The sequence below is a fragment of the Leptopilina heterotoma genome, unplaced genomic scaffold, assembly GCF_015476425.1.
Source record: "Leptopilina heterotoma isolate Lh14 unplaced genomic scaffold, ASM1547642v1 Lhet_34, whole genome shotgun sequence".
NCBI lineage: Eukaryota > Metazoa > Arthropoda > Insecta > Hymenoptera > Figitidae > Leptopilina > Leptopilina heterotoma.
This window is the reverse complement of record NW_025111027.1, coordinates 382,582-408,416: the sequence shown is the minus strand read 5'-3', so window position 1 is coordinate 408,416 and position 25,835 is coordinate 382,582. Positions and strand designations below refer to the sequence as shown.

At 26.8% G+C, this 25,835-nt stretch overlaps 1 protein-coding gene across 1 annotated transcript in view; it reads left to right on the top strand.

Annotated features, from left to right (window-relative positions):
- Positions 1-25,835, top strand: part of LOC122505074 (helicase SKI2W) — a 243,877-nt gene that overhangs the window by 213,564 nt on the left and 4,478 nt on the right. Inside the window, exon 9 of the mRNA XM_043616495.1 lies at positions 19,950-20,311. Coding sequence (XP_043472430.1) covers positions 19,950-20,311 — 362 coding nt within the window. The remainder of the gene's footprint in view (positions 1-19,949; positions 20,312-25,835) is intronic.

Below are 25,835 nucleotides of genomic sequence, written 5' to 3'. Positions count from 1 at the left end.
TATATTATCTGCTCTGGTATAATATATTAATTAAAAAAATGAATGTCATTCTTCTTAAAAATTTATATTTATATATAATATATAAAATTATATAATATAAAAAATTATTATAGATTATTAAAATAATAATAATAATAATTTTGTATTATTACGAATAATAAAAATATTTTTTTATAAAAATTGAATCCTTATAATTAATATATGTTCTAGTAAATGGTACGCGCGAAATATTTTGTTGAATTTATTATTATTTTGCAAATTACAAAACATTTTATTTTCAAATATGAATTTTTGAAAAGTTTCAGATTCAAACTTTCCAAAAATTAAATTTTTAACTAATCTACTAATTAATTATTCTTGTTTATTAATTCCTAAATTTTCAATAAAGTTCTTTCCGCAAAAATTCAATTATTTTCATAAAGAACAATATTCTTTGTATTAATTAAATTATTTTTATAAATAAAATATTTCAAAAATTAAATTCACTTATTTTTAGAAATAATAAAATTTCACGAAAGAATTCATTTTTTTTAATTTTTAAAAAAATTTTCGATAGAATTAAATTATTTTCTAAAATTTTAATAAGTCCTTGGAAGCAATTCCATTATTTTTAAGTGTTGCAGTTAAATTAATTGCTAAATTAAATTATTTTTGTAAATAATAAAATTGTTCTGAAGAAATTTTATTTTCAAATTGAATTTTGAAAATAATTGAATAACTCTGAAGAAATCTATTATTTATGGACAATATTGTATTATTAAGAAGAAACACAAATCAATAATTATTTCTTTAAAGAATTTTATTAATATTTGAAAATAATTAAACTCCTGTGAAGAATTTTATTATTTTAGAAAATAATTGCATTTTTGTGAGGAGTTTTATTAATTGTTGAAAATAATTGCATTCTTTCCAGGAAATGTATTATATTTGTGAAAATGTAATTGAATTCTTGAATAAAAAAAATTAGTAAAATCTTCACAGAAATTCAATTAATTTCAAAAATAAAAAATTATTCCAATTTTTCGAAAGACTTCAATTATTTTCTAAAATTAGTAAAATTATTCGTAGGAATTCAAATATTTGCTTAAATCATAAAAATTCTTCACAGAAATTCAATTATTTTTCTAAAATCTGTAAAATTCTTCTCAGGAATTGAATTATTTATAAAAATTAGTAAATGTTTTCACAGGAATTGAATTATTTAAAAAAAATTGAAAATAATTCTTAAAAAAAATTTAATTAGGGTTTTGAAATATTTTTTAATTATTCTTAGCGAGAATTTAATTATTTTCATAAATAATAAAATTCTTTTAAGGAATTTAATTATTCTAAAATTTTTTGCAAGAATTCAATGATTTTCAATACATTAATTTTAAAATTAAAAATATTGAAAAAGAAAAATTAATTATATTGCGTTTTAATTAAATTTTTCGAAATAATCAAATTTTTTTCTCAAATTTTAATAATTTTCAATTATTTTTATAAATAATAAAATTGTTTGCAAAAGTTTGCAATACTTTTTAATGGAATTTCTTAAAAGAATTCAAGTTTTTTAAAAACTGTTATAATATTTTTCGAAAAAATAGAATTTGTTTTTAAAATTTCAATAAATCCTTTGAAACAATTCAACTTTTTAAAATTTTTAATAAAATTCATTGACAATTTTAAAAAGCTGAAAAGAATTTTTTGTTTAATTCAATTATTTGAAAATTTTCATTTCAAATTATTTTAGAAAAATTACATTTTTTTATAAAAGAATATATAGAAATACTTCAAAAAAATTTAATTAATAGAAAAATTCTAATAAAATTTTATAAAAGAATTTAATTTTTAATAAAAGTTTAATAGTAAAATTATTTATGAAAATTATTAAGAAAATCGATTATATTCAATAAATTAAAGAGATTTTATGAAGGAATTCAATTATTCTCAAATTTTTTGCAAGAATTCAATGATTTTCAATATATTAATTTTAATGAAAATTAAAAATATTGAAAAAGAAAATTATGAAAAATGTTAGGAAACAACAACTAACTTCACACTGCGAACAGAACGAATGAAAAATCACAGAGATTAATATAGTTAATTCCTTATAAATAATAAAATAATAATTAAAATTAATAAAAATATAATTTTATCGGTTTACAAATAGCAGGCACGTTCGTGCCGGACCATTTCTGGCACGACTGTGCCAGACTGACGGGCTGGCAATATCGCTAGCTATGGCGCGCACATTCAGCTGCTTATGTGCCGGCATTTCGGTCCGATTAATCGGCCCGAGGTCCGGCAAATACGCACCCTATTAGCGGACATTTTGTTATCTGGGTATGTATGTTTTTTTCGAAAAAAGAATCAGCTACGATTTTCGGAAAAGAAAATTTGGAATCTTGGGACGATTCCAGATAAAACTGCGTTAGCACAATTTTGACTCATTTTAGGTAAACCTAAAAGTGCTTTAAGACCACCGTGAACTAGAGGGCCCAATTTTAAATGTGGAGGTTTTACGATATGGAATAATTTAAAATTAAATACTTTAATTTAAATAATTTGTGAATGTTATACAGTTGTAGAATAAATGAAATAAATAATAACTGAACACATACAACGCAAAAAACACCCAATGGTTAAAAAGATAATCGACGTTGGAGAAACGTTTTTAAAACATTTCTTATTTTTTTATTCTGTCAAATTAACATTTTAAAAGCGTTTAATGTTCCAGAAATGTTAAAAGTACGTTATTTGGCAAACATTATACGGTTCAGGAACGTTCCTCGAACTTAAATGTTTTTTTTCACACTTGACAGGAACCAGAGTTTACGAAACAAAGAAAATTATTCATTGTAAACGTAATACTGAATGAAATAAAATTTCCTTTGATATTTATATACATGTTTGCTATATTTAACTAGCTATATGGTTAATTTTATCCAAAGTTTAAAAAATTCATCATTTTAAATAGAACCGGAGTTTACGCGTAATAAAAATACGCAACATAATAACGATTATTATGATATTTCTGAGTTCTGCAATGGCATTTTTTCACATGATTCAAGCATGAATATTATTGTTTAACTTATACCACAAGTTTGATAACTTGTAAAAATAAGTTATAATTTTGAGTAAAATCATACATTCGTAAACTCCGGTTCCACCAAAATAAAATCAGGGAAAACTTAAAAAAGTGATTTTTGTTAAAATTATTTGTAAAAATCGGAATTAGATACACGGTAAATATAACTTTTATTTGAGTTTATCTTTCAAGTAGTGAAATTCAAAATATTTTGTATGTCTCCCTACTGAAAGTAAAAAGATAGAAAGAGATAGAATTTTGGGTATAGAAATAAAGTTTTTTCTATCCCTTTAAAATATCCACTTTGCATACCCGAAATATTATACCTTTTTATCTGCAAATTTCTATCTCTTTTTATACCTTATTATCTCCTATCTATCTCTTTTTATACCTATGTACTTTTATCTCTTTTTATTTCTCTTTGCTGCAAATTTTTATCCTTTTTAATATATAAAGAATTAATTAACCAATATTATTAACAATATTAAAGACTTTATGAAGTATTACAATAAATTTCAATTGAATTTATTATTTAAAAAAAATATTTTTAGAGTTTTCGTACTTCTATTTATAACCTTTTTTTAACAAATCAAGTTATTTATTTATTTGTTATGAAATTATTATTTATTGTTTAAATCTATATTTCATTTCACATTATTAACCAACATTGTACACATAACACTTAAAACCAAATTTAAAAAATCTTGCACGCAGGAGGGCTCAAATCCTGAACCTTATAGCGAATTCGGTTATCTGCACCGGAGCACTCTCGGAGTGCTCCAAAGCAGGAGTAGCATGTTCGGTTTGACAAATGTGCTCTAGTGCATACCGTTTGGAGTATTCGCTTTAGCAGCACTGCTCCGGCGCAGATCGTTATTTGTGTTCGAATTAAGAAGTGTGCACTCTCAAGGATTAAAAGGTGCAACAAAATTTGCTCCTACAATTTTGTTAGTGCAGTTTAAAAAAATGTCAAGAGAAGCGGCAAATTTAAAATTTTCACTTCTAACAGATTTAATTGACACCTCTAGCGATAGTAGTGAAGACGTACGTATTATGTTTTTTATAATGAATTTTGTATTTAGAAAAAGACTAACATTTAATATTTTAATATTTAATAAAAAAAGTAAATAATTTTTAATATTTTTAATATTTAAATAAAAATACTCATTATAAAGTAATTATTTGGTCTCAAAGAAATAACCTTTTCACTTATTTTATTATTGTTGTTGTTAGTAGTTCAAAATGTCAAATAGTGTAAACAAAATTTATATCAGAAATATTATTCGATAATTTTGTGATTAACAATTCTGCTATATCAAAACATTGACCGAATAAAATTTTAAAATTCTAATAAAAATATCAAATTTTTTGCTTTTAAAAATATTATTGATGTATACATCATAAAATATTTAATTTTAAGTAAAATAATTTTACATTTATGAAGAAAATATATTGCATAATATAATGTATAATAATATATATAATATAATAAATATAATATTATATTACATTATATTATATAAGTTTAATTAAATATAAACTTCGCGCCAAACGAGCAGTGTATGCTTTACACCATAGCAGTTCATGTTGTGCTCCTGCTCCAAAAACAGTTGAACTTTGCCAGTGTTCATGACGTCATAGAGTGCCTCAGAGTAGAGCACAGCTTTTTGAGAGCAGAGTAAACTATAGGGGAAGTGCGCCGGTTGTGGGCACCCTCCGGTTGTGGGCACCCCTACGTAAACTTCGACGGCAAGCAGACTTTACTGATCTAAGTATTGCAAGTCGTGTTCATTGACAATACGGACTTTTCGTATTGATAACGAAACAAATATATGCATTTGTGTAATAGCTGTGAGCATAATAAAGAAAATTTGCATTAAATAAATAAAAAAGTAATTTTGTATTGTTTTCGAAGAGCAACATATGGGTGTAGATTCGTTCAGAAAAAAGGGTTTAATTTTTTTTTAGCAGTGTTGTCATTATATTTTGTGATTTACCTTCGTGTTTAACCAAAATCCTGCATCACAAAATGTGTTGGTCTTTTTAAAAAATGACTGTCATTCCCGGTTGTGGGCACCTTTATGTTAAGGAGGCTCTACCATCTGACAATGATGAGGACTACTGTCTCATCTATCTAAACTTTCTGCCAAGGAAAGTGACAGCCGCAAACTCCATTAAATGCGATGAATATAGTCGTTCAGTGCATTCGAAGTGCGTTATGTTATGCGTACTAGCTACTTCACATGCAAGCATTATGCTTTTGTTAGCGATGAGCATAGTGTGAAAACGTGTCATCATTTTTGTTCTTTATCCCGGCAAATTCTCTTAAAATAAAGAAACTTTCATTTCTTCTTTATTTGTGTTGGTTTCCTTTAATATTTTTCCATTTTTAGCGGATTTTTCAAGGGTGCCCACAACCGGGTACAAAATTTTTTTTGTCAAAAAATTCCCATTTCACTAAATTTCTAATAAAACTTTTTTATTTAAAGGAATCAATTTAATTCCTTCACTGACAGTCACCTTAGACCTCTAGCTTTAAATTCGTACACATATATTTGTATAATATGCACATGGACAAATGTTATGAGGCAAAAACAAAAGGGTGCCCACAACCGGAACACTTCCCTTACTCCTACACCGAGCAAGATCGCTCTCGGAGCAGATAACCGAATTCGCTATTAGGGACGCAAGTCGAATACACATGTCACTCAACCACGCTAGCTTGGAAGATATTTTTCTTAAACTACCTTTTAAATTTTGAGACTGTATTGATCTCTTTTTATCTCTTACTCTATCACTCTTTATCTCTCAGTTAATCTCCTTTTTAAAGTTTTAATTTCTCTTTATTTATCATGAAATCGTCACGTAGCTAATTCAATGTATAGGAAGGAAATAGATTGCAGTCTATATTGCAACCAATTGCATGTTAAAGGAATAAAAGTGATAAGTATTGTATGTACTGATATGTAATTGGGATTAGAAAGCAAAAGAAGAGAATATTATAAGGGCAAAAAGGAGCATAATAAATTGTCATAACAAAATTATTGAGATAAAAGAAGAAAAGGCCTTTTTCAATCGAATTGGAAAGAAATAGACTGATATAGAATCGAGGAGATAAAAAGAAAAAAGTATGGCATTAGAATAAAGTTAGGATAAAAAGAAAAGAAAGTGAATAGTGAAAGAAAGTAAAGGTTATTAAAAGAGATTGAGCAAAAGTAGGTGATGGAAAAAGATTGAATCGAATCGAAAGGTGATAGACTAAGATTAAATCCAAGGTGTAAATGGAGATGAGTGTGTACTAAAATTAAAATGTGGATAAAAAGATAATAAATATAAAATAATAAAAAGAATGTGATTGGACGTGATGGGCATAGCGTTGTCAAGGAAATAACAAGATTTTTGGCCAAAAATGCATAAAAAGTGACCATCCCCCCCTTAACTTCTAAACTATTCGACATGGAGAGCTGAAATTTTGCATGCTGGTATATTTTTACTCGAATATTACAGGAAAAATATAGAGAACTTGATATGTATAATGATAGCCATAGCGTTGTCAAAGAAAAACTGAAAAATTTTTCAAAAAAAATTTTTTCCTAACTTTTACATTATTTGACTTAATGAGCTGAAAATTGGTATCCTAGTGTATTATTACAGTCTGACGACAAAAAATTTATTTAAGAAACTTTTTCTAAAAAAATTAAAAAAAATTTTTTTCTAATTTTTTCAGTTTAAACACGTGGCATTAAATATTTTAAAGAAGAGTGAAATTTTAAGAGAATAAATGAGAGATTGTTTTCTGACTTTAATTTCTTAAATAAAAATAAAAAAAATTGGACAAGTGCGAGTTGTACTCGCACTGCAATGGCGGGTTCCGTACACAAATATTAAAACAATACTTGCAACATTTATCGGTAATTGGTGGAATTAAAATAAACAATTTAAAAAATATATTAAAATTATTTGATTAAAAAAATAACTAAAAAAATTAAAGTATTGTATATATCTAATATTGTAAACAATAATAAGCAGAGGAACTATAATTTTTAAAATTTTGTTCCTAGTAAATAGTAGAAGAATGAAATAAGGATTATTAGAAGAGATTGAGAAAAAATATGAGATAAAAAGAGATTGAAAGGATTAAATAAGTGCGAGTAGAACTCGTACTAAAACCTAGGGTTCCGTACCCTCCATAAAAACTTGAAGTTGGCGTAAAAAAATTGAAATCTCGAAAATACAATTTTTTCATAACAATATTTTTTATGAAATTTACACGTAAAAATAAATATAAATGCCCAATGACAATATCCACTCAATTAAAAATTTATGAGAATTAGCATAGGTATAATTATTAGGAACAAATTATAAAAAAAGAATATATGTTTTCGCAAAAATCACAATAAAGATTAATTCTAATATTTCTTATTTTTTCTAAAATCTACATGTGAAAACACATAAGTGTACCAATTTTCATCTCTCTATGTAAAAAACGGTGAGCGCTAGGGTAAAATACATGCTTATTTGAAAATTTTTTTTAAAAATTTGAGTTTTTCGCTAAAAAAAATTTGAAAATCAAATCCGATCATGTTTGCTATATTTTTCCTAAAATATGCAAATGAAAATATATAAAATAAAAAAAAATGCAGTCCAATAGATCAAAATTTGTGAAAACCAAGGGGGTACACACTTTTTTTATAAATCAAAAAAAAATTTTCAGTTTTTCGTAAAAAAAAAGTATGAAGATGAACTCCAATAATTTTTTCTGTATGTTGGTTGAAAACTACACGAAAAAATAAATAAAAATGTATAAGGGCGATCCACTAGATTAAGAATTGCGAGAACCAGCAAGGGTTAAAGTATTTTCGAGCTTGCAAAAAGAGATTTCAGTTTTTCGATGAAAACACCATGAATATCAATTCTAAACACTTCCGCTATATTTTTCCTGTAATCTACGCGTAAAAATACATAAGTGTACCAATTTTCATCTCTTCAGGTAAAAAACTGTGGGCGCTATAGTAAATAACACGCATTTTTGACGAAATTTTTAAAAACTTTGACTTTTTCACTGAAAAAAATATGAAGATAAAATTCAATCATGTTCGGTGTATTTTTCCTGAAATCTACATATGAAAATTCATAAAATAAGCAAAAATATAGTCCAATAGGCCAAGAATTGTGAAAACCAAAGGGGGAGTACACACTTTTTTTCTAAAACGAAAAAAAATTTTAGTTTTTCGAAAAAAAAAATATGAAGATGAACTCCAATAATTTTCTCTGTATGTTTGTTGAAATCTACACGAAAAAATAAATAAAAATGTATAACGCCAGTCCACTAGACTAAGAATTGAGAGAACTAGCATAGGTATAATTATTATCAAAAATTGAAAAAAAAAAATTTAGGTTTTCGCTCAAAACGCAATGAAGATCAATTCTAATCATTTCCACTATATTTTACCTGTAATCTACACGTGAAAATACAAAAGTGTACCAATTTTCAGCTCTTTAGGTAAAAAACTGTGAGTGCTAGGGTGAAATAAACGCTTTTTTGACGAAATTTTTAAAAACTTTAAGTTTTTCGATGAAAAAAATATGAAGATCAAATCCAATCAGGTTCGCTATATTTTTCCTGAAATCTACTGACGAAAATACATAAAATAAGCAAAACTGCAGTCCAATAGGCCAAGAATTGTGAAAACCAAGGGGGGGGTACACACTTTTTTTTTAAAACGAAAAATTTTTTTAGTTTTTCGCAAAAAAAAATATGAAGATGAATTCCAATAATTTTTTCTGTATGTTTTTTGAAATCTACACGAAAAAATAAATAAAAATGTATAGCGACAGTCCACTAGATTAAGAATTGAGAGAACCAGCAACGGTTAAAGAATTTTCGAGCTTTCAAAAAGAGATTTTAGTTTTTCGATGAAAACATCATGAAGATCAATTCTAATCACTTCCGCTATATTTTTCCTGCAATCTATGCGTAAAAACGAATAAGTATGCCCATTTTCAGCTCTTCAGATAAAAAACTGTGGGCGCCAGGGGGGGGGTACATGCATTTTTTTCGAAATTTTCAAAATTTTTGACTTTTTCGATAAAAACAGAATGAAGATCAATACTAAATGTGTTCGCTATATTTTTCCTTTAATCCATTTTTGAAAATACATATGCATACCAATTTTTAACTTTCTAGGTAAAAAACTGTGAGCGCTAGGGGGGGGTACATGCTTTTTTTTGCGAAAAATGGCCAAAATTTGATGTTTTTCGACGAAAACTCTATGAAGATCAATCCCAATCACGTTCGCTATATTTTTCCTGTAATCTACGCGTGAAAATACATACGTGTACTAATTTTTAGCTCTCTAGGTGTAAAACTGTGAGTTCTAGGGGGGGGGTACATGGTCATTTTTGTAACCGTTACAATAGGGTTCCTACCGGGTACGGAACCCTAAAAAGGAAAAGCCTGGGATAAAGGAAGGTCATAAGCAGGGATCAGTGTGTTCTTGGATTAAAGTTTTTTTATTTAATTAAAGTTTAAAGATTAAATAGATTAAAGCAGCGACAGAAAGGGAAGAAAGTAGATAGAAAAATAGTATTGAAGAAGATAAGAAAAATGTTATTCAAAAAGATTGAGTAGAAGAGAAGATAGAAAGCGATAGCAGTAATGAAAATGGGGATAGATTAAGAGAGATAAACTTTATCTCTTTCCATCTCAGAGATAAACAAATATTTAAGGAAATAGGATTCCTAGTATCCCTTGACCTCCAGCAGGGAGATATAAAACTGGATAAGTATGAAGTGACATTGAAAAGGGTATAAAAAGTTACCTTTGGGGCTTGAAAAAGGATTCAATGGGATATAATAAAGGTTATTGAAAATTATTAAGAAAAAAGAAAAAATCGAATTTTTTTAATTTAATAGAAAAGAGCTGATAGACTCTGATAGAACCGAAGGAATAAAAGAAGACAAGTATATTTAAATATACTAAGTATATTTAAATAGGGATAGAAAGGGAAAGAAGTGAATAGTAAGAGGATAAAAGGCGATAAAGTAAGGGTTATTAAAAGAGATTAAATAAAAAGGGAAGATAGAAAGAGATTGAGGGGAATAAAAAAGGGATAGCCTGGGATAAAAACAAGATTATTAAAAGAGATAAGTATATTCTTAGGTGAAATTAGAGATAGAAAGAGATAGGTGTGGATATTGAAAGTATTAAAAGAGATGAAATAAAGGTTATTGAAAAACATTTATACAGAAGGAGAGATAAAAAGTGATTGCAGTGATAAAGTGGGGATAGACTAAGATAGAGAAAATAAATCTCTTTCTATCTCAGAGATAAAAAAATATTCAAAGATATAGGATTTCTATCCCTTTACTTCCAGCAGGGCTATCATGTATATAAAAAAATTCCTGATCTTGGCTAGTCCCATGAGGAGAACTGCAAAAAGTGCATTTTTCGAGGTAAATTGGAATTTTTTGAAGGTATAAAAAACAAAAAATGCTTCTTTTACTTTCGATATTGATAAACTGAAGAATATTGACTGAAGAATAACTCTTCAAAATTACATAGATTTTCAAGTAATAATTTTGAAGTTTAAAGGTGGAAAAGTAAAAATGACCTATTTCTCGAGAATCAACCATATATGAGGCATTATTCCTGAACTGCCCCAAAAATAAAAAAAAGTTCTTGGATTTCCTTTATACTTTGGAAATATGTTACCCTAGTAGGTACAAGTTACTACACGAATTTACAGGTCCAACCCCCCACCCCTATAAAAAGGGTGGGGGGTTGAAATTTCAGCTTAAACTCGAACATGCGTTTTTTTAAACATTTGTAGTTTCCACTTAAATTATTCGATTAAAAAAAGTAATTAGTGTTTTAGAAAGGTTTTTTTGTGTACTTTTAAAAAATTTTATTTATTTAATGAAAAAAAATTATTTTTGCAAATATTTTTAGAAATAAATAGTTTTTTGCAATTTTGTGCAAGTTTGACAGTTTTTATTTTTTTTTAATAATCTCAAATGAAAGCTTGGGATTTCCCCTAAAAGAAGATATAAGTCTGAAAATGGGCCGAAAAAATTTGCCAAAGATATAGTGTAATAAGTAAAATTTGTCCGTCCGCTCGCGCACTCCAGCGCGATGAACAGTGGTATTTTTTTCAACTTACTATTGAAAATTGTCTAGAAACTACAAATTTTATCGGATGTTGATGTTCTTGATTTAAAATTATTAAGAGATCCATCAAAGTCGATTTTTGAATTTTTAATTGTTTATTTTTTTCTTGTTACTCAAAAATTTGACAAATTACAATATTTTTAGAAAAAATCATGTTTATTTTTTTATTTTTCCGTTGCACATGATCGAAATCAATTTAAATTAGTCTAAAATGACCACCGGACAATTAATAAAGCATAATACAATTTATTTAAATTGTTACAAACAATGTTAATTCACAAATAGATTACTTCAGACCTTCTTCATAAGAAAAATTGGTTTTTTTTGCAGACAAGTTTGAATTTATGTCTAATTTAGTAAAAAATTATTTTAAAGTTAAAAATTATCATTAATATTAACAATTATATAAACAATAATCAACTTCCTTTTGTATATGTAAACATTTTCGTCATTTTTTAAACTTAAATATTTCTATCATATGTGCATTCTTTCAAAAACTTAAAAAATTTATTAGCTTAAACAATTACATTTGTTATAAACAAATTTTTTATTTTTAAACAAATAAGTAGCTTTCTTCATCAAACAAAAATTTTTCCTTTTTATATTTACTATCATAAAAAATCTGCCCGCCCTCCGGGCGGACACATTCTCATCCGCGCTTCGCGCGGAGGGCTCGAAAGTTTCAGCGCGCCTCGGGGCGCGCGAAATATTGGTTGTCGCGCTCCGTGGATTGTTGCGCGCTTCGCGCGCAAATAGCTCGCTTCGCTCGCAGTCGTCCGCGGAGATTGTGCATAACTTGCGTTCTTGATCCATTTTCCTATTATATCAGGGTTGCCACAGGTCAGGGAAGTCAGGGAAAAGTCAGGGAAAGTAAAATTGGTCAGGGAAATCAGGGAAAAGTCAGGGATTTTAATTAAAAGTACTGGAAAAAATTAAATTTTTAGAATTTATAAGAAAATTCTGATTTTTGGTGTCTTTTTTGTTTGCCTCATAAACTATGAAATTGCCAAGAATTATAATACAAAACCTTCAATTTTTTCTATTTCTGACAACAATTTCTTTTTAAATAATTTAATTCTTGAAGAACTATCATAAAATTGTTACGTATAAATTATTTGATAAATAATTTTACTTAGAAATTTCAAAAAATTTGCGTTTACAATCTTCATAAATAGATGAACTTCAAAGATTCCAATTTGAAATTTAAAAAAATATCAATTTTTAATGAATTTAAATAGAAATTTTAAGAACTGATTACAGAAATTCAATTATTTTCAAAAGTGATAAACTTCTTTGCATAAATTCAATTATGTTCAAAAATTTTTAAAAATTCTCGTCAAAATTTCAATTATCTTTATGAATAATAAAACTTTTCTCCGATATTCAATTATTTTCAAAAAATTTAATAAAATTCTTGGGAAAATTTCAATTATTTTCCAAACATTTTCCATATTTTAATTATTTTTAAGATCTTCTATTTTAATAAAATTTTCCAAAAGAATTTTATTATTTAAACAAAATTTTAATCCAAATTTCACAGGAATTCAATTACTTACCAATTTTTTTTATAAATTTCTTCACTCCAAGTCAAATTATTTTTAATTTTTTAATGAAGTTACTCGCAGGAATTCAAATACATTTAGAGAATTAAATAAAATAGTTCTGAGAAATTATATTATTTCGAAAAATTTAAATAAAATTTTTTTTAAAAATTCAATTATTAAAATTTTTTTTGAAAATTCTATTACATTATTAAAAAAATGTTTGACAAAATTCTTTACAAGATTTAGTTACTAAAATTGCAATTTTAATACAATTTTCCTATACAATTCATTTTTTTTAATACAATTCTTCTTAAGAATTCAATTATTTTCACAAATAATACAGTTTTTTATGGGAATTCAATTATTTAAAAAAATTTGAATAAAATTCTCTGCAAGAAATCATTTATTTTCATAAATAATAAAAATTTTTGCGAGAATTCAATTATTTAAAAAAATTTGATAAAATGCTTTATAAATTTGAAAAATTATAAGAAAATTGATCATAGAATACAATTATTTTCGTAAAATATAACATTCTTCTTAGGAATACAATTATTGTCAAAAATGTTTGTAAAAATCTTCAAAACAATTCAATTATTTTCGTAAAAAATAAAATTCTTCAAAGCAATTAAATTATTTAAGAAATTTTAATACAATTCTTTCCAAGAATTCAATTCTTTTCAAAAATAAAATTTTCCACAGGAATTCAATTATTTAAAAAAAAAATTTAATAAAATTCTTCGTCAGATTTCAATTATTTTCAATTTTTCAATGAAATTTCTCGATGAAATTTAATTATTTTCAAAAAGTTTTAAAAAAATTCTGAGATATTCAATTATTTAACAAAATTTGAATAAAATTCTTCATAAAAAATTAATTATTTCCATTAATAATAATATTTTTCTCCGGAATTCAATTAATTTCACAAATATAATTCTTCACACGAATTCAGTTCTTTAAAAAAATTTTTTATTAAAATTAGTTACAAGAATTTAATTAATTTCATAAATAACAAAACTTTTTGCAGAATTTAAATTATTTTTTGTACAATTTTAAATAAAATGATAGAAAATTGCATTTATTCTTAAAATTTTTTTTTAAATTCGCCGAAAGAATTCAATTATTTTTAAAAATTTTGATTCAAGAGAATTTTTCTTTCAGGAAAAAAATAGGAAAATTTTTTGTCATTCTTATTTTATACGTTTTAAGCATTTTTCCACTCATGAAAAAAGGGGCGTCCTGATACTCACGGACGGTAGTGTACATATGATATAAATATTAAAAGTTTAAAAAAATACATTAAATAATTCATATAATTTTAATAAACATTATAAGTTAAGAAATATTTATATTTTTAATGAAGTAAACCATTATTCAGTTAAAACAGTTTACATTTAAATGCATATAAATAAATATATTTTGTCTGTGAAAAAAGAACAAAGTTAAATATTTGTTAACTTATAATGTTTATTAAAATTAAATGAATTATTTAATGTATTCCCATTTCATTAAGGAGTTCTTTTTTATGATAGTAAATATAAAAAAAGGAAAAAATTTTGTTTGATGAAAAAAGCTACTTATTTGTTCAAAAATGAAAAATTTGTTTATAACAAATGTAATTGTTTAAGCTAATAAATTTTTTAAATTTTTGAAAGAATGTACATATGATATAAATATTTAAAGTTTAAAAAACTATTTACTAGGAACAAAATTTTAAAAATTATAGTTCCTCTGCTTATTATTGTTTACAATATTAGATATATACAATACTTTAATTTTTTTAGTTATTTTTTTACCAAATGATTTTAATATATTTTTTTAATTGTTTATTTTAATTCTACCAATTACCGATAAATGTTGCAAGTATTGTTTTAATATTTGTGTACGGAACCCGCCATTGCAGTGCGAGTACAACTCGCACTTGTCCAATTTTTTTTTATTTTTAGTTAAGAAATTAAAGTCAGAAAACAATCTCTCATTTATTCTCTTAAAACTTCACTCTTCCTTAAAATATTTAATGCCACGTGTTTAAACTAAAAAAATTAAAAAAAAATTTTTTTTGATTTTTTTTCAAAAAGTTTCTTAAATAAATTTTTTGTTGTCAGACTGTAATAATACACTAGGATACCAATTATCAGCTCATTAAGTCAAATAATGTAAAAGTTAGGAAAAAAAATTTTTTTTTTTAAATTTTTTAGTTTTTCCTTGACAACCCTATGGCCATCATTACATATCAAGTTCTCTATATTTTTCCTGTAATATTCGAGTAAAAATACACCAGCATGCAAAATTTCAGCTCTCCATGTCGAATAGTTTAGAAGTTAGGGGGGGGATGGTCACTTTTTATGCATTTTTGGCCAAAAATCTTGTTATTTCCTTGACAACGCTATGCCCAACACGTCCAATCACATTTGCCGGTAGGGAGGGGGGCACGATTTGGCTACGGACACAAGAGTCTCACCAATAGGGTTCCGCCGATACACCGTAGGTGTACGGAACCCTAAAAATGACGTAAATGTTTACAAATAAAAAAAGGAAGTTGATTATTGTTTATATAATTGTTAATATTAATGATAATTTTTAACTTTAAAATAATTTTTTACTAAATTAGACATAAATTTAAACTTGTCTGCAAAACAAACCAATTTTTCTTATGAAGAAGGTCCGAAGTAATCTATTTGTTAATTAACATTGTTTGCAACAATTTAAATAAATTGTATTATGCTTTATTAATTGTCCGGTGGTCATTCTAGACTAATTTAAATTGATTTCGATCATGTGCAACGGAAAAATAAAAAAATAAACATGATTTTTTCTAAAAATATTGTAATTTGTCAAATTTTTGAGTAACAAGAAAAAAATAAACAATTAAAAATTCAAAAATCGACTTTGATGGATCTCTTAGTAATTTTAAATCAAGAACATCAACAACCGATAAAATTTGTAGTTTCTAGACAATTTTCAATAGTAGGGTAATGTCACATTCAGTGGACCGCCACTTTGAGTGGACCACCTGAGTTTTTAAGTTATCTGACAGCGGAAACGTGATATAAATAAAACAAATAGCAGCACCGCACCTAGAAACAGTAAGAATTTATGTTCCGCGATAATCGTATACGTTATCGTTTGATGTAACGCATTTTTAAGAACACAAATAAAAAAAGAAGTCGCTCTTACAATGAGTAAAGTGATTCGAAAGTGTAAAAGTAGTGTAAAATTTAAGTTTTAAAAGGTAACTTATTTTTTTCCTACTACTTTGGATATTGAAATTGATTGTCTTAGTTTAATTAAATGATAATTTTGACTCAAAAAAATTTTGGTGTCTGCCATAAAAAGTTGCATGTCACCATGAGTGGACCACTTTTTATAACCACACGGAAAAAATAAATTCTGTATAAGAATTCCTGAATTTGTTCCATAATTGAGGATTTGTGCAAAGTTCCAGAAATTTTTAGAAATTCAATGTAAGTATATCTGAATCGTTCCGAACTAATTACGAAACGGTTTTTGTGAGACTTTCAAAATAAGCATTGTAAATAAATTCCTGGAGAAATACAGGACTGGTCTATAATATTATCGAAATTTTGTAGTAGAAATTATATTTCTTCTAAAATAGTATTTACAAGCGTCTAAACAAGGAGAACTCCAGTTTAAATTTCATAATAATTCCCGAACTTCATCGAAAGAATAGATGTGCCGACCCCGTTTCTCACAAGCGCTGAATAAAAGTAAAGTCTGGTATATAAGAGACTTCACAGGTCCCTACAACCAGCGTGCGATTCAATGCGTCGTGTATTTGCGTTTATTTGTGTATAAACTATATGTGTTCGCGTTGCTTGACGAATGTCGATCAAGTATATACGCGTATACACAACTTCTTTTTTTTATTTTCTTTGCTACGGAATTGTTCCGGAACTATTCTGTAGCCCTTATAAGAGCTTCTTCATATATGAAGCAACCCTCTGAATTTTTCCCGAACTCATAGGAAGTTCTACCGTCCAGACACATGGTCTGAAGGTGCATAAGCATAAATTTTGTTTTAATATATCAGAAATATTAAATACATTAAAGAATTTAGAATAACTTTTACAATTTTTTAAGAGTGGTTCACTAAAGGTTACACTTTTTTCATTCCTTAAAAATGAGCTATTTTTTTAAAGTCAATTGTTTTTCCCAAATAAAAAAAAATCAAAGCTATTATGGTATAAACACTTATCTAGGGATCTAAACTAAAGCTTGGAATAGAAACCTTCGATTAATTTGCTGTCATAAAGAATTTTTTAGAAAAAAAGCTTAGGCGGTCCACTCAAGGTGACATTACCCTAAGTTGAAAAAAATACCACTGTTCATCGCGCTAAAGTGCGCGAGCGGACGGACAAATTTTACTTATTACACTATCTTTGGCAAATTTTTTCGGCCCATTTTCAGACTTATATCTTCTTTTAAGGGAAATCCCAAGCTTTCATTTGAGATTATTAAAAAGAAAATAAAAACTGTCGAACTTGCACAAAATTGCAAAAAACTATTTATTTTTAAAAATTTTGTCAAAAAAATTTTTTTTGTAATTAAATAAATAAAATATTTTAAAAGTACACAAAAAAACCTTTCTAAAACACTACTTACTTTTTTTAATCGAATAATTTAAGTAGAAACTACAAATGTTTAAAAAACGCATGTTCGAGTTTAAGCTGAAATTTCAACCCCCCACCCTTTTGATAGGGGTGGGGGGTTGGACCTGTAAATTGGTGTAGTAACTTGTACCTACTAGGGTAACATATTTCCAAAGTATAAAGGAAATCCAAGAACTTTTTTTTATTTTTGGGGCAGTTCAGGAATAATGCCTCATATCTCTGTTACACATTAATTTGTATTTTTAAACATCCAATTTTTTAACGAAATACACTACCGTCGGGAATTATCGGTACGGCTGCACGCGCACGGCCCAAAAACATACCAATCTTTAAATCACGATTTTTTTGTAACTACAAATGTCAGAAAATTAACAAATGTACCATTCGAAAGATTATTAAATTCTACGATTAATAATACATGACTGAAAATTTTAATCTATCTATCTATATATATATAAAATAAGACTTTTGTCTGTACATTGCTCAGAACTTTAAATTTCGCACATAATTATTCGTTCTAGGCATCAAGGATTCCAAATATACCAATAAAAAATTTCGTGTATGTATGTGTGTCGGTATGTCACAGAATCTTTGTTCGCGCATCACTTAAAAACGGCTGAACTATTTGAAACCAAATTTAGCAGAATGTTAGACCTTGGGCCAAGGAAGGTTTATAAATTTACAGATTTGAAAAATATTAATTAGAACGGGAGATATTCAATTTTTTCGAAAAATTCAAAAACCAAACATTTTCAATTTTTACATTTTTTTAAAAAATGCTTTCAAATTTCCTATAATTGAGTATAACATGTTATTTAGTCACATTTTAGAATAGTTTTGCCAAAAATAATTTCTTATAGCTAAGATGTAAGTATAAAAATGATTTCGAAAAATTCAAAAAATCGCAAATTTCCAAATTTTATATTTTTTAATGGACTGCTTTTAAACTATCTATAATTAATCATTACATGTTATTTAGTCACATTTTAGCATAATTTTTCAAAAAATAATATCTTATAACTAAGATTAAAGTATAATAAAATGTTTTCAAAAAATTTTAAAAATCACAAATTTTACATGTTTTGATGATTTGCTTTTAAACTCTGTATAATTGAGTGTTACATGTAATTTAGTCATATTTTAGCATAATTTTGCACAAAAAATGATATCACTAAGATGTAAGTATAAAAATATTTTCCATATCAAAAAATCGAAAAAATTATAATTGTTATTAATTACTATCAAGTTTAATTCAGTAGTATTTTTGGGGTTATTTTTATTTTATGAAAATACTCTTTTTTAAGAAAATATGTTATATACCAGTACCAGTCTTTGACGGGATTTAGTTTACCATAATAGAATTGACAGAGTGTCTACCAATTGCGCTGGGAAACCGATAAATAGCCGGGAGTTTAATTTGACCAGGAAAAACCGGGAATTTTCTTATCAAATTAAAAAAGTTTTATTATATTAATTTGATTTTAAAAACTGCTTTTTACTTTAATTTTTATTGTCTAATTGTCTAATTGTGACACAATTATTTATAATTAGACTTTTCTTTGACTCCAAAAGCTGGTGTAAATTTAGGATTAATTTTTAATACATTAATTGCAGTACTACAAACGCACAAAGTACTACAAGTTGCCAAATACTGTTCCTGAATATCAAATTTGATAGAAAAAAATCTGTCACTGATTGAAATAGTAATATTTTCCTCACGAAATAGTTAATGGTAACTAATTATTAGTTTTTCCCAGTAAAATTTAATTCCTGGCTATTTCCCGGTTGGTAGAAACCCTATCAAATGTATTAGCCGAAACTAAAACCCGTCGAAGACGGGTTCGACAGCTAGTACTTTATACAAAGATTGCAGCAATCGACAAATTTGACAAAAAAATTTTAAAAATAAAATTTATTTCGAAATTTTTTCAACCCCTGCATATTTTTTAATAATTGTAGAAAAAATTTGAAACTTGCATAGGTGTGATCATTCAAGTCTCATCTTTAATTTAAGACTAAAAGATTTTAAAAATCATATTCGGTTCATGAGGTATCATTATAAACGTCCGAGCATGTTTTTTGACAAATGCATTGAATTAGTCGATTTTGAACGGTTTTTGGCTGAAAATGCTCGGCCGTTTATAATGATATCTCGCTAACCGATTAAGATTTTTGAACTATTTTGGTCTTAAATTAAAAATGAGATTTAAATGATCACACCTATGTAAGTTTTAAATTTTTTCTACAATTATTAAAAAATATGCAGGGGTTGTAAAAATTTCGAAAAAAAATTTATTTTTAAAATTTTTTTGTCAAATTTGTCGATTGCTGCAATCTTTGTATAAAGTATTAAAATTTTTAGTTATGAATCATTAATCGTAGAATTTAATAATCTTTCGAATGGTATATTTGTTAATTTTCTAACATTTGTATTTACAAAAAAATCGTGATTTAAATATTGGTATGTTTTTGGGCCGTGCAGGTGCAGCTGTACCGATATTCCCGACGGTAGTGTATATAAAATAATTTTACAGAGACTGTTCTCCTGGTCCAACGTTTAGTGCAGTTGTACAAGAGTTATTGAAATTATCCCAGGATGCTGTATCAAATCCAGAAGATTTATTGCCGTATACAGAAATGATAATAAATAAGATAGACTTAAAACCAGAAGAAAAGAAGTTAAAAAAGTTAAAACATATTCTTAACTGTAGTTCCATTATTCAAGTTAACAATTTGGAAGAGCAATTTGGAGAAGCTTTTTATAGAAAAGAACTTGAGGAGAAGAAAAAGGAATTATTGATTAAATTAAGTGACGAGCAATTAAGAGATTATCCAGATTATATAAATCGAGTTAATATTTTAAAGGATCTTGGCTATATTGATCAAAACGAAAGAGGTTTGTATTAATTTTATGTATTTAAACTAGACAATACACATTGTTGGGTAGAGTGTGGTAAAAAAGGCACGTTTTTACTTTTTACACTGTAAAATCGAAATTTAAATTTCTTTTAATTACGAAGAAATATTTCGACTTGATCAGCAAATAGTGACATCTATTAAATGTCAATTAAACTCATCTTTGGTTTAGAGTTAGGTGTTTCATACGATTATTGGTACGATATGTATTATATTAGTAGTGGATCGGACGTTAAATACGGTTGTTTACGGAAATTTCTGCCTGGGATGTAATCATGCCTGTCGAGGTTCGTATACACATCCACAGAGAGATATCTCTTGTCTCATTTTTTTCTTAAACTCATGTCGTCCCTCTCAAATAATGACGGGATAAGCGGATTTATTTGATTTTTATTAGCTTTTTCGATATGATTTCTTATCAAGTCCAATATAAAGATATCGATTGTCGGTATACCCGCCGCGTTATATATTTTTTGATTTGAGACGTACGTCTCAATATTAGTTTCGGGGTCTCTGTGGATGCGCAAACATATCCTCAAGCAAAACCTCTCAAACAATCTTAATTTCTCCATTTCTGATGGCGAAATACCATACCAAATATGGGACCCGTAAGTGAGAATCGGCCTTATCAAGAGTACATAACATATTATTTTGACTTTAGAATCTAATCTCGACGAAAAAACCAGTCTTTTATTCGCAAAAAATGCCTTTCTGGTCTTTTCCAGAACTGCATTTATATACAAAACGAATTTTAATCTATCATCTATATCGATGCCTAGATATCTGACTAGCCTTTTATGATTTAATTTACCATTTTCATCCTCACCAATTTGAATTACAAAATTTCTCCACTTCACCCCGTATTTCTTCTTCACACAGTCGACCAGCGACTCTTTTTGTTAAAGAGTTTTAGAAGAGTACCAACTGTGAAAAAAGTATTAATGTAATTATTTTAAGTTGTAAAATTAACTAAAGTTATCAGTTGAACTGTGGCAGGAATGTCCTCAAGTATTAAGCAAGTCATCGTAGCGGGCGAGCGTGGTTAGGTGGTTAGGTTATCGGTTTACGAATGTTAGGGTCGAGCATTCAATTCCCGGCGTTTAGAGATTTTTCTCTGTTAGGTATATAGAAATTAAATATGTAAGGTATATATAAACAAAAGTAAACAGGGGAAAATATAAAAAAATGGAACTCAATTATATTTATAATAAATAATTTTATTTTACTATTTTAAGTAGTTGTCTTTACTACTGAGTTATCTTAGTAACTTTTAAAAGACCATGGGTATAAGTACCCTTGGTTCGCGCCCATTTGGCTTAATATTTTTCCGGCACGTGAGACAATCTGAGCGGGAGGATTGACGTCGAGGTATAATGATGTGCACCATCGATTATTGTCCGGTACACACCATTAGAACTCGACTGTCGATAAACCGGTTGTACTCAGGAGAGGTTTTCTACAGTTTCCCTCTCTACTGGCGAGATAACCCATTTAGACGGGTTGTCCAGGCAAATGCGAGTACTCCTAATTTTCAAGTCGCTCTGTAGGCGGTAAAACTTAGTATTAAGTGTAATATATAAGAAACGATTGTAAGAGAGAAAATTTTGTAAAGAGACACTTGTATAGTCAAATTATGTAGGCTGAAGGCAGGTGTATCAACAAATAAATAAAAAATCTTAGTAACGTTAACTATAGATAAGCAGTTAATTTTACTGCAAAACTTTCATTGGTTCTTATTTAACTAAGAAAAGTAGTTAAAAAGTAGTCAAATTTACTAAGAATTTTTTTCAGTGTATGGGCATATCTCTAGAACCTTTAACTTGTATGTCCCTCGCATATATTTCGATAATTTCAATAACTGTTTACTTTATTTTTGTTGGAAATATTAAAGCTTGATAAGATGAATCAGTTCCAAAAGGTTTTACATTAATATATTAAATAGATCAATAATTATTCTAATTTGAGTGTCCGATTTTTTACAAAATCTGCTTGTCCCTAACCACACTTTCGGATAGGTTAAACCTGACAAATAATAATGCATAATACAGTTTATTTAAATTGTTAAAAAAAAACAATTTAAATTAACAAATAGATAACTTTTGTCTTTTTTTAAATTGTTTTTTTTAGACAAATTTATGTTTATTTTAGTAATGTATGTCTATTTTGTAAAAAAATGATTTTAAAGTTAACAATTATCATTGTTATTAATAATTATATAACCAATAATCTATTTTTTTGCATTTATAAACATTTCCAGCAGTTTTTTACACTTAAAATGTTTACATATTATGTACATTCTTTCAAAAACTTTAAAAATTTACAAATTGGTTTTAAAACAATTTTAATTAACAAATAGAAAACATTGGTCTTTTTTTAAAAAAAACTATTTTTTTTAGACAAATTTATTTTATTTAAGTAATTCATGTCTACGTTGTAAAAAATTATTTTAAAGTTAATAATTATCATTGATATTAACAATACTCAAGTTATCGATATTTAAGTAGAGCTTTAAAATGTTAAACTCGTTTAAAAAGGTTATATTTTTTTGCAAAAATAAGCCATTTATTTGTTTATAAAGTTAATAATTTCTTTATAACAAATGTAATTGTTTAAGCTAATACATTTTTTAAGTTTTTGAAAGAATGTACATATGATATAAATATTTAAAGTTTAAAAAATTACGAAAATGTTTATAAATGAAAAAGAAAATAGATTATTGGTTATATAATTATTAATAACAATGATAATTGTTAACTTTAAAATCATTTTTTTACAAAATAGACATAAATTACTTAAATAAACATAAATTTGTCTAAAAAAAACAATTTTTTTAAAAAAGAAGACCAAAGTTTGTTTGTTAATTTAAATTGTTTTTTTAACAATTTAAATAAACTGTATTATGCATTATTATTTGTCAGGTGGTCACTAATTTAAATTGATTTCGATCTTGTGCAATGGGAAAATAAAAAATAAAATAAACAGTAGGTATTTTTTACAAAAATATTGTAAATTGCTAACTTTGAGTAACAAAAAAATAAATAAACAATTAGAAATTTAAAAATCGGTTTAAACGGATCTCTTAGAAATTTTATCCCCTTTCATTTAAGACCAAGAACATCAAAATCCAATAAAATTTGTAGGCTATAGACAATTTTGAAGAGTAAAGTGTAAAAAATCATACTGTGAGGCGTCCCGGGTAAAAGATACTGCGCTGGCACTGAAACGTGGTCGCGCTTCCACAAAAATTGCAATATCTCGAAAACTATTAAAGTCACCATCGTTTTCTTTTTAAATTGTTTCAGAAATATTCACATTTAAAAAAAATCTTATAAAAAATTCAAAATGGCGTAACTTTTACAATTTTGAAAATTTTTAAAAATGCTTTGGTACACTTATTTTTGTTATCAAATATAACAACTTCACCAAATTACAGAATAATCCGAAGACCCCATGCAAATTGCAATTTTTCTGACATATTTATCCATATTTATACATATTTACCCACATATTTATCATTTTTCATTAATAAGACAATAGACAAATGGCACATCAAAATGACTTACGGGAAATAAAAGTTCAAATTATGAAAATTATTTTGAGACATAGTAAATTGATGTGCCTCGTATCTTCAAAAAGCTGTTGTAATTTAAAAAACAGAAAACACGTGCGTACAAAATTTGAAAACGACCGTAATTCTGAAAAAGTAAGATATAAAAAAAGAAAAATAGAAAAAAATAAATAGAAACTGGAAAGTTTATAAGTGTTAAATTTAAATAAAATGTAGGGGAGTGTTGTTAGAGTTGGGCATAGTTTTGACTTTTCTTAATAACTTCCCCTGTAGAACGAATTTCGCGATTTCGCGCATATTGTTGGAAAGATCAACTCAAATGCAATGTTTTTGCTGAACATTGTAAAAAAATTTGGTGCCAGAGTTGGGCCACTGTAGAAAATCAATGAAATATTCAGGTAAATGATTAAAAATGACCTTCAAATGATAGAATGACACTTGGGAATGAGGAAAGGAACCATGAAATTAAAATAAAATCCCATATTATGCATTTTCATATAACTTTAGATAATTTATTCCTCATGAACAAAATCCAAAATTGAAAAAATGAAAAAGGTTATCAACAATTTCTTTTTCTCTTTCCAATAGATATGAAGTTTTTAACACCTCTTTAAGTGAAAAAATTAATTTCTGTTGCAAGAACGCTTTGTAATTGCAAAATTTCCCTCATGGCTCAACTCTGACTCACGCGTCATATCGCACAGAACACAAACGCGTGACACAAACACCAAAATACTTTACACATTTTCACATATCGTCTTAATGAACAATTTCTGTAAATTTATTTTGTCTTTGGCATATTTCTTCTACATTTAGTTCTCTTCTTTTGACACCACAAAAAAGTTTTTACTGAGCCTATATGACAAAATGGTACAATACTCAACCCTAAACCCTGCCCAACTCTGACAACTCTCCCCTATCTGGAAATTGCAAGGTAAACTTTATACATTATAATTCCATACTTTTACAATTCAGTTTAATTAAAATCTAATTGTAAAATAAAAATCATTTAAATTTTTTAGTAATTCAAACAAAAAATAAAAGAAAAGTAATGTTAATGAGTAGTAATAATATAATAAATATAAAAGTAATATATTATATAATAATATAATTATTATTATAAATTATAACCCCTTAGTTAATTATACTTTCAACTGTTTTCGATTCTAAAAAACACACACCTGTTAAATATTTTTTTGTTGCACGTTAAAAATAATTCGCAATTTTAAATAGTTTATAACTTTTTGATGACGAATCATTTTATCTGTCCACTTGCATATTTTAAAAGCTTATTTCTTAAAGTTTATGTAGACAGAGTTTCAATACTGTGCTAAAAAGAAATTAACAAATTTTTTCTCATTGAAAAGTTAAAGGTTCTGGAGATCTACTAACGCTTTACAGGAGACAAAAATATGATACTCATCGAAAATTGACTTTTGCTCTATACATTTACAATTTATTTCTTTAGTCAACTTGAAACAGTTATTTTTAATTATTATTCTAGTTTGATACGAGTTTATTTTCTATTTTCGGTCGACGTATTCTGCTGTAATGGGATCGCACCGTCACAGAAAATTTTTAAAAATTTATTTCCGGCCTTTTTTCCGAACAAATTATGTACAAAATTCGGGCGAATTGCTAACGAATTTTTAATAAATTTTTTGTAAAAATTCCGCTCGAAATCCAGTGAAATAATTGTAGAAATTTTTTTTAAATAATATTCGATCACTACCCAATGGGAAGTAAACGATTTGTTCAATAATGGGTTATGCTTGGCGAACACCGTGCCATTATTGGAACAATGATTATGGCAATCTACAATGAACCACAATTGGTTTTAGCTTGGAATGATCACGCTACTGCTAATGATCGGTATCCATAAGCATCGGGCCAATATTAGTTGCCAAGGAAACAAAATAGATTTTAAAAAGCTTGA